General features: G+C 32.3%; 1 protein-coding gene across 1 annotated transcript in view; it reads left to right on the forward strand.

Annotated features, from left to right (window-relative positions):
* Positions 1 to 10,794, forward strand: part of LOC123665109 (neuropeptide SIFamide receptor-like) — a 42,930-nt gene extending 32,136 nt beyond the window's left edge. Inside the window, exons 4-6 of the mRNA XM_045599454.1 lie at positions 2,190 to 2,191; positions 9,381 to 10,210; positions 10,298 to 10,794. Of these exons, the coding sequence (XP_045455410.1) occupies positions 2,190 to 2,191; positions 9,381 to 10,210; positions 10,298 to 10,494 (1,029 nt within the window). The 3' untranslated portion in view covers positions 10,495 to 10,794. The remainder of the gene's footprint in view (positions 1 to 2,189; positions 2,192 to 9,380; positions 10,211 to 10,297) is intronic.
* Positions 10,795 to 11,501: the final 707 nt, after the last annotated feature.

Here is an 11,501-nt window from a genome sequence, read left to right on the forward strand (position 1 = left end):
AAAATTAAATTTTATATATAAACACAGGTGCCAAAAGATAATTGTGGAGTAAATAGTTACGTTAGATGATATGTAAATAATATATTTATTCTTAGATAATTGTTGTCTTTATTAAAAGCCTGATGTATTGCCTAAACATTTAAATATACAAAATGTATGAGATGTTATAAAATAAACAATTTTATTATGTGCAATACGATTTTCTTTTCAGGTTACATTTTCCTGAGTAAGTTAAACGTAAGTAAATAAATGTCAGTGTAACATTGCAGCAAATAACATTATAAAAGGGTAAAATAATTATGTTTGTTTGCTACAGATAAACGATCGAATCGATAGGCTTTAAAAGGTCATGCTGCGAACAATATTATTGAAGTTGTTATCCATGAATATCCATGTAGGTAAAATTAAAATGAAATAAAAAAATATATTTTCAAACACCCGTGATGATAACCGATTGTAAGTAACTCCGAAGGTAGATTATTAAAGAAAACATACATCGAAAAATACCTTTAACTCAGCGTTTTTTATCATGATGTAAGTATCTTTACAATTCACAACTTAAGAACTTAAATATTTACAGATAGTTATGGTACAAATCACGTCCGCGTGGAATTGTGCCAAGAATGCTAGCAGCATTTCCCCGTTGAATCAATTGAAAAATGATGAAAGTTACATATTTGAAATTCATAAACATACAATACACTCAGACCAGGGCCTTTACAAACATCATAAGTCGGGACCTGTAGTCAATATAATAATACACTATTTAAATAACATGTAAATATAAAAAGTGCACTCAAGTGAGTTGCATTAAATTAAACCACATTTTTTTAAATATATATAACAAGGTCGGCAAACAAGCGTACGGCTGACCTAATGGTTAAGCGATTACCGCAGCTTATAAACGCCTGAAACACCAGAACCATCTCAAGTGCGTTGCCGACCCTATCCCCAATCCCCCAGGTTTATTGTGTAAATTAGGCACCTAATGGACGTATGAAAGTGTCTCAAAGTAAAAACATACATAGTATAATTATCATATCATATAACCTATCCTTACTAACCTAAAACCAACGCGATTTTATGCCTGTTTGTATTCATCTATTTTATTAGGAAACAAAAAAATTGAAATATAGTTACACAAAAACGCAGCTAAATGTTAGTTTGTAACGACAATTTATTTCATAAACAAATAAAAGCTTAAATTACTCGTTCACAGCAAATTTACCCTCAGTTTAATATTGTTTTAAAATGTTCTGAAGACATTACGATTGTTTCTAATTTAATAAATTAATAATATTGGTTACAATATTCTAACAAACTTTGTAATATATTACTTTTGTTGCAGACTTAATTAGATCTTAGACCTTGCGTTGTTTTTCTTAATGTCCAACTTTCGTTTTGGGATACCGCTGTCAAATGACGGAAAAAAACTTTTTTAATATGAACATCATATAAAACATATCATCAATATGTACTGTGTGGCTACGGCATTGAAGAATATAGCCACCCCCTCGCTTCCCGTGGGTGTCGTAAGAGGCGACTAAGGGATAACACAGTTCCACTACCACACGCCATTTTTGGCGCGAACTTGTGGAGTCCTATGTCTAACATTGGACTGCAATAGGCTGAAATGATGATGATGATAATGATGATCATTAATATGAACGTTATATCCTTCTCCTACACGGAGAAAGAAGCCTTTGCCCAGTAGTGGGGGACTGAATCGAATCATTCTATCATACCTACTTGTGGATTTTAATAGTCTTTACACATTAGGTACACATACCACTATTAAAAAACTCTTCATATTTAAAATGTAACCGTATGTACCGTGTATGCCCGATGTCTGTACACACGAAATTAAAAAAAATATATTTATTGAGATGAGAAGTCTTTATGGAAAAGTAAATCAAAATAGTTTTTTTTTTTTTTTTTGAATTTTTGTCCGTCCGCTAGCTTTCGCAGTTATGATCCTGCCGACGACAAAAGATAAAAGTAAAAAAGTAAATAGATTAAAAAAGTGTACGTGTGCAATTCACAAACACCAGAAGTGAAGCTTCTGAAAAGTCGTAGGAAGGGTACGCCGGTGATGATCAGGGCCTCGTGAAAAAGGCGTAAGCGCCGTACAAAACGCGTCGCTTACGCGTTTTGAACAGTAATTTATTCAATCACATTCTCTCCTACAGGTGTTTGTTTCTTTATCGTGACACATTATTCGTTTAATCGAATTTCAAATGACAACGATCGTAAAAAGAAGTTTCACTTCAAAAAGTTTATATAAAAAAGTTTAATTCGAAAACGAAAACAAAGCGTGTTGAAATCAAACTAAATATAAGTCTTTAATTAAAGAAATTAAGGATCCTTATAAAATAGCGCTCGGTGGTATTTTTGTTAAAAAAAGTTAAGCGTTCGAGTTTTGAAATTACTTAATATTTTTTTTTCACTTTTCGAAAGTTTAAAATTAAAAATACGATAACATTTTTATAGAGCTGGTTTAAAGTTGCAAAGAATAAATTTTACGTAGATTTTTATAAGGTTTTTGAATTAAAAGCATTACTTAAACTTCTTCTAATTCTGAACTCTGATATTATTTCTATTTTTTAATACGTTTTAAAAATGAAAGCATTAAGTGTATATTGTTTTTGGTCATATTTTTACAAACATTTTAGTCGTTTTTAATATTTGCACATACTTATATAATACTAGCTGACCCAGCGAACTTCGCTAAGTGATTTTTTTTCCGTGAATTTTTTTTTTATGTCACTAGTTCGGCAAACAAGCGTACGGCTCACCTGATGGTAAGAGATTACCGTAGCTTATAGACGCCTGCAACACCAGAAGCATCGCAGGCGCGTTGTCGACCCTATACCCAATCCCCCTCAGGAGCTCTGGTCACCTTACTCACCAACAGGAACACAATACTACTTGAAAACAGTATTATTTAGCTATGGTCTTCTGTAAGGTACTAACCCAGTCGGGCTGCTCCATAGTTTGAGCAGGAAATTCCTGCTGTGCCCCACCTCAGTTAAATATATAGATTTTTTTAAATTGTTTTTATAGAAACCTTACACTGGCAAAAAAGAATACAAATTGGCCAGTTTTGTGCATATGTTCAGCAGGATGACGTTTATACACCTCAGCGACTTATTTTTAACTTAATGCTACAGTAGTTAATAAACAAACACAAAAGTCAAATTACTGTATACCCAATAGCAATTATTTCTTCCATATTCATTCCGTAAGGCTACCGCCCGCGTCGGACGTCATCGCTTCGTATTGTTTAAGATTAACGAAAGTCAGGCTTCCATTTTATTTATTGCATATTGTTTGTTAAGTATTTATTACTAGTGATTCAAAAGGTTAACTTTTGCCGATTTTTTCTTTGAGATAAATTATATAATAAAATAAAAGTTATCTTTATTGAAATGCAGTTGTGACCATTTTTTCAATGAATATAAATTTAAAATCTTAGTACTATACTACAGTACTTTTTTTAAAAGTTGAAGAATAGTTCGTTTTTTTTTGTTTTTTATTTTTTCAAACTGTAAGACTAAGCTGTGTTTTTCTTACAGATTAGATTTCAGATGTCCTAGCATTAATTTAACGATAGTCAATAATGATGCATATGGACAAATTATGATACAGTTTTTATGTTTTCCACTTAATTCTCTTTATGTCCTTTCTCAAAGGTCAACTAGAAGAGAGTGATCGTCCAGCGACAAAACTCGAATTAACTGCATTTTTTAAAATATTTTTAATCATCTTTCGGTTTGTACGTCATAAAAGAATATACCGTTACATATGTTTTCATTATTTCTTTACGTATATAATATATTGATGAACAATAAAGAATATTTGTAATTGTGCATGATTTTTCTAGACTTAATAAAGATGTTACAAGAGTTGGCTTTGCTCAACTTCGTTCAATTTTCTAGCTAGTTTCACAAAAATTAGACTGTATATGCGTACCTTAAGAGCTCTCAAAATGACGACAAAGCCAGTCTATTTAGCTGCTAATTAACTTGAGCAAGGCGTAGGTGTCTCTATATCTCCACGCTTTCACATCACACAGGTACTTAGTACAGTCAAAGTAACAGAGTTATAATTACTTACTCCGAGTCTGTATGATTATAATAATAATCACTGAATACAATTTGAACGAATTTATGTGACAATTTACTCTGTTATATACTGTATGAATAAATATATTTTTTATTCAGCCTTGTAACATCCAACAGCTGGGCATAGACCTTTTTTTCCATGCAGGAGAACGGTCGAAGCTAATCGTTTACGCTGCTTCACGATTGCGAATATATTCCCTACTATGAGTAATGATATTTATCTGTATCTATGACAGAAACCAAGTCCATCAGCTTAACGTACTCTCCGAGGCAGCAACCCTGGTTACACGTTATACGTGGTTTGGTTATATGTGGTGTGGTGGTTATAAGTATACACGTTGTGAATACACGTCATTTGAATACTTTTAATCTGTTCTTGTAGCTGAAAAAATATCAATTTTACACTTTAAAATTAGTACCTGGGTGACCGAGCTCCGCTCGGTATTTTTAGTAAATCGTGAAGGATTCGTAGTAGAAGAGAGAGTTAAAATGATTCGCTGCCGGTTTGGATGAAGTCTTTTTTAACCGACTTCAAAAAAAGGAGGAGGTTACTCAATTCGGCTGAAGGAAACTCAGTATACATATATCGCACCTTCGGTGGAACAAAGTCACAATTCAGGACACTTTTTTTGTTATGTCTTTTATTAGGACTTTTTGATAATTTAATATAAGATTTTTAAACTATAGCAAAGAAAGTAAACTATTAATTTTATAAAGATTTCAAACCTACCATAAATAATAATCCAGAAATGAGGAAGTAAAAACGAAAAAAAAAAAATTAAAAGTCCTCTCCTGTAAAATTAATAAATGAGCTGTTGTGACTTTGTTGCACCGAAGTTGCGATATATATATCACTACATAGTATAAGGTGGCAGTGGAACTGTGTTATCCCTTAGTCCACCTTGGAACTTAAAAAGCCGACCGATGGCGGGATAACCATCCAACTGCTGGCTTTGAAATACACAGGCCGAAGACGGGCAGCAGCGTCTTCGGTGCGACAAAGCCAGCCCTGCGGTCACCAACCCGCCTGCCCAGCGTGGACTATGGGCAAAACACATGAGTTCACGCTATTTTTGGCGTAAACTTATGGAGGCCTATGTCCAGCAGTGGACTGTGATAGGCTGTAATGATAATGATGATGATGACATAGTATAAAACAAAGTCACTTTCTCTGTCCCTATGTACCTATGTATGCTTAAATCTTTAAAACTTCGCAACGGATTTTGATGCGGTTTTTTTAATAGATAGAGTGATTGAAGAGGAAGGTTTATATCTATAATAACATCCATTAAATAGTGGAGATATACTGTTATTTTTGAGGTTTCTATTGTAATGTCGTAAATAATTACGATTTTTCCGCTTACATTGCAAACGCAGCCTGAACCCTACAAGATTTATCAAAATAATGTACTAAGTATTATACACATTGAAAAGTTCTACAGAAAACTCCGCTATGGTATATATGTCTATCTCTTATGAATATCCCACAATAACATTTTTTTGTTATTTACTTTTTACGACAAATAATGGCTAATTTTCAAAGCGATTTTAATCAATACAGCATTAATCCTTATCTAATTAAATACCTTAAATACATTGTTGATTTAATATAGATCTATATGGCCCTTTACAGTATATGATTTAAATAAATATTTTTGAAGATATTATAGATTTAAAAATTGCGGTACGTAGCGTTTGCGGCAGTTCCTGCCGGCTTTTACTCTAAAGTTAACGCGTGCGGGCCACGGGCAGTAATGAATAAATCAAAACTACTGGATCGATTTTAATCATTTTTTTTTCAGTGAATGACATAGGCTATAATTATATTTTATACCCGTGCGAAGCCGGAGCGGGTCGCTAGTATATATATTAATGTATGTTCAGGGATAACTTCGTCGTTTATGAAAACATTTTGATAATTCTTTTTTTGGTGGAAAGAAGATATCCTGGTGATGGGATCCTAGAGAAATCGAGGGAAACTCTCGAAAATCCACATAACTTAACATTAACTACATAATACTTAACATACTACTGGGTGTACTGAATTTGATGATTTTTAACTTAATCGAAAGCCGATATTTATCATGTGGTCATATTTCATCGAGATCTGATTACAACTTTTGGAGTAATCTTTGATAATGCGTATTTCTCGACTATTTTTCCGTGTACCTACATTGTATTACCTGTCGATGTAATTGAAGTCGATTTTTTTTTTCGTTTGCCTGCAAACACAATTATTAATAATGAATTAACACAAAATAAAAATAAAAAATAACGATAAATTAAAAATTGATATAAAATACACAATTACAAGATTGAGAGTAATTGCTTCTCAAAACTGATAGGCGCTCCAACAAATCGTGTTTTTTTGAAAATCATATTTACGAATTACATATTTATAAAATATGAATAATATTTTTTTTACCGACAATAATAAAAAATATAAATAAAAATAAAAAATCAAAAATAAAAAATAATTAAAAAATAATAATGATAAAATATGAATAATATTTTTCGATTTCACTGTCATAATAATAAAAAATAAGAACTGCCTATTTAAATAAAAAATAACGAGTGCAATTAGAAAAAAAAAAGAAAAAATAATTGATCAGGGACATGGGGATTTGAACCATGATCTTCTCGGTTGATCCCGACCGGCCGATTTCCCACCGAGCTATTGCAACTAACTTGACACATACGAAATTTACCTTCGTATTCTAACGATATTTTTTTCACTCCCTAAAAACAGGGATAAAACGACATTTTCTGAAAATGAATCCTAGCTAGACAGATTTATCTCCCCCGAAACCCCCTATATACTAAATTTTATGAAAATCGTTGGAGCCGTTTCCGAGATCCAGATTATATATATATACAAGAATTGCTCGTTTAATAGTATAAGATTTTTACAGCTTATGTTGAAAAAGAAAATGCTTAATTCTTCTAAAGTCACATTTATTTGAATATTGAAATGGGCCCTTAATATACTCATGAAAATGTATTCAATGTTATCTAATAATATATATCTATAATATCATATTATTTCGCGGGGTTTGTTAATTGTTTGAAGGCTAAATGTAAATTAGTGTTATTTTAAATTACCTAATCAGAAATATTATAACTTCGAAGCCTGTTTACTTGTCCGTGTCATAAAATTTTCATATTTATATTAATAATATTGATAAACAATACTCTGAATATAAATATAATAAATAATTATAAAAAAATACTTTTAATTAGATGCAAAACACTTAATGACTATTGTTCAGGGGTAAATGTAAAAATATGGTAAAAAAAACCTTCGTGACAAAAAGTTAATTAATAAAGTGTTCATATTTTTTTTCTCACTTTATAACCGTCAGTAGAAAACTGTTGAGATATTTACACCCAATCCAATAAGTTACAACGTAGCAACTTGAGTATTATTGAGTTAACCAATTGACCTCCAATATTTCTAATTATTATATTTTTACATAGATGGCGCTGTATGTTAAGAATACCTTACTTGATAGTAGTAACCATGTAGTAACTATGTCATTAACAGAGATGTCAAAACATAATATTCTATATGTAAGTTTGATGCCTGTTTTTTTTCAATGTTAACTTTATGTAAATCTATGTTGATATAGAATGAAACGATATGGGGCGCATATTATGGGCTTTATAGAGCGGTAATAAAGAAGACGGCTTTTGTGTTTCGTTTTTTTCTAATTTAGTTAATTTATTATTTTTACAAAGGTAAATGAATGACCATACTTACCGATAGACATTCATTTGTTTTACATACATTTGCAAATTCAATCGACCTAAGAGAAAAAGCTCGTGAAGGCATGCGTCGATTTGTTAGGAAAAATACTTTTGCAATAAAATGCTTGAACATAAGAAAACCACAGCTTTCCTTACCTACATTTTTGCTATGTGTATGTATTTAATTGAATTGTCTGTTTCTTTGTTTAAACATGCCTGTAGATAAATTTTGTTTACGTTAAGGTTTGTAATTGTGGAAAACTTTAGGCTATAAAACATCAAGCTGGTAGGTTTGGCAGTGTCTAATATCAAGTTTGTCCACATGGCGTTATTTGCAACGTAACATGTGACGCTAAACAATTGTTAATAGATTGTCGCTGTAGTAAACGCTTAATGTTTATATGGTTTATTTGCGTTTAGAAAATAGTGACTAATCACTGTCTCTTAGCTTAGTCAAGACTCTTGATCAATTAAATTGAACGCTTGCCTGAATGGCTTGCTTCAACTGGTCATTCTAATTTACTTTGTTTCAATTGGTCAAGGCTTTTCGTAAAGTGACAGCTTACAGTCATTGTTTTCTTAACGCAATTAGGCTTTAGTGTTAGCAGTGCGATGTTACAGTAGGCTGTAAACAGCCCACTGCAGCATCTCACTGCTGGCCTCTTTTTCTACGTAGGAAAAAGGTCGTAGCTTACTCACCGGTTATTCTTGTCGTGTTTATAATAACAGGTGGGATCGATGACCTTGCTACTCTTTTACAATGCAAGGTGTGGGGTTCATAGAGACAATTCAGAACAAATCACCCGTTGGTATCACAGGAGTTTTTGAAGGAGTTATATTGTTTTAATTTTATACTAAAATACTCGTGTGTTTTTTTTAAATAATTAAAAACAACGTATGTTTATTTAGTCCTGTTCTTATTTAAATATTTCTATAGGTTAGTCACACAACACAGAAATTTTTCATAATACCGCCAATAAAGGAAATATTGTCTTTTTCAAAACAGAGGACATTTACATAAAAATGTATCGTAACATTTAAAAAAAAATGTAAAAACATCACATTTAACTACAAGACACAAACACAAGGTGGGTTTATATACAATTTTATAACGTATTCTAATTAACAGCTTAAATTAAACAAAATTTTAAAGTAATATCACGAAATATAAAAGTAAATGATAATGAAACAACTTTTTCGGATTTTATCGCGGTTTATTAAATACTTGTTGTATATCCGACGTTTCAGATACTTTAGAGCATGTATGGGTTCACGGGAGGACTGACGAATAAGTTGCTGTAAGCTCATGGGGGGATTGGTTCAGCGACGCGCTTGCGATACTTCTGGTGTTGCAGGCGTCTATAAGCTACGGTAATCGCTTACCATCAAGTGAGCCGTACGCTTGTTTGCCGACCTAGTGATATAAAAAAAAAGTTGTTTCATTATAATGAGTGAAATTCGCGTAAACATTAGTAAGCAATATATAAAAATAAATGTTTTTTCCCACAGTCCTATCCTGGGAGTGGCTACATTCACCTACGAGCGCTATAACGACGGCACGGAGGTACCTGTCTGCCTCACACAAGCTGACACCTTCTGGTCAGCGTTATTCTTCATCCTAATCATCGCAATCTTCTTCATCATTCCTCTTGGAGTACTTCTCGTTCTCTACAGCGTCATCGCCAAAAACCTCATGGAGAATCCCGTCATCATCTCCCAAAACAGCAAGAGTACGAACAACGCTGGAAACGTATTAAGATACAGAAAACAAGTTATTCTAATGCTTGGTACAGTTGTTCTCTCTTTCTTTATATGTCTTCTTCCCTTTAAAGCTCTGACTCTATGGATCATAGTATTCCCACCAGAGACAATATTGTCATTAGGTATAGATGGTTATTATATACTTCTTTATTTTTGTAGAGTTATGCTGTACTTAAATTCAGCTATCAATCCAATATTGTACAACTTAATGTCGTCAAAATTCAGGGAAGGTTTCGTTAAGTTATTAAAGATAAATAAATTGATGAGATGCAGTAGGAATTTAAGGGCAAATATGCAAAGGAGAGACACCTTCAATACAACCACTTCAACAGGTTTTTCGAGTAGTCAAAACACATCTGATTCATTTTGGAGGAGATATAGTAATAGAGCCTCATCCCAAAAATATTTTGTTAATCGAGATAGTAAAAAATTAAAAGAAGTAAAAGAAATATTAGACCCTAAAGTACAACAAATCAAAATAGGTGAAATTATAAATGTTGAAAATACGAGACGTAACAGCATGAAATTTATATCAGCATTAAATGAATTAAATGACGCTTTGGGTGAAATAATTAATGGCAATAACGTTCAACATAATAATTTTAAAATTTCAAATGTGAATGGTATTAACGATGTCCAAGTCGAAGTCCATGATAAATGTTCAGATGACGATAATTTAAGTACAACAGAGAACAATAAACAGATACAAATATTAAATTTAGATGTTAAAACTAATAATGTATATTCCTTGACGTTGGACGTAAATGAAAAGTCTGATGGTAGCAGGTTTGTTTGTGTGTCTGCGCAAGAGAGCAAAAATATGTTTGTATACGACTTTAAAAGTAACGAAAGTTTTGTTTAAGCGTAGTACTGTGTATATTGTAATTTAGTGGTGCGTTTGGCTACGAGCCAAGTAAATCAATGCATTTAGTTGGTTATAGAGTAATTATCGAAAATTATATCATAAGTTCCTATAGATTCAAATTTTTATACATAAATATGATATTTGACAATAGAAGTATATATGTAGAAGAAATGTAAAAGTCTATAGATTAGTATTTATATAAGATATATATTAATTTTTCTAATAATGAAATTGTAATCAACACTGCCTTCTTTATGTGCTACGTTAAATAAATGTTGAAACAATTAAAAAAAAAAACAATTTATTTGTATATTTCCAATATTTAATTCAATATGAAATTCTGGATTCGTGAGATAGTAAAATTCAGTTAGAACATCAAAAACAAGAAAGCGATTCCCAATAGATCCAATCATGAGCGAAAATATCGTGACAGAAGTTTAGTTCAAGTATGTTCACGAGCTATGTTTGGCACTGAAATTGGTAACAATTTTACGAGACCGAGATCCTTGAAAAGTTCTAGTTGTCGATAGCTACATTTAACAGGGTTATACACTGAATATAAATTTTCACAATTCAGTTCACTTTAAACATATTGAAAACTTAGGTTTGTTACTAAATGTTTTTGCGAGTATTTTGCGTTGAGTATCAACACTTGTATACAACGCGTGGAGGAATGAGGTTTATTCAAACACAATAATTTTGTACATGTTTTTGACAATTCAACAGGACTTGTTCGTCAATCACATAGTAAACACAACGCTTACGATATCTATTCCGTGTCATGATAGAGCCGGAAAGTGCCATTACTTTTTTTTATACAACTAGGTCGGCAAACAAGGGTACATACAGCTCACCTGATGGTAAGCACCGTAGCTTATAGATGCCTACACCAAAAATACTAGAAGCTCTAAAGACCTCTGAAGTTGAAGTGGCAGTTGGCTGGTCACCTGTGTCGCAGCACCGATGGCCGTTGGAGAAGACGTGTCCTGGAGTGGAGACCGCGT

This window comes from Melitaea cinxia, chromosome 23 (assembly GCF_905220565.1).
Source record: "Melitaea cinxia chromosome 23, ilMelCinx1.1, whole genome shotgun sequence".
In the NCBI taxonomy this organism is placed as follows: Eukaryota; Metazoa; Arthropoda; class Insecta; order Lepidoptera; family Nymphalidae; genus Melitaea; species Melitaea cinxia.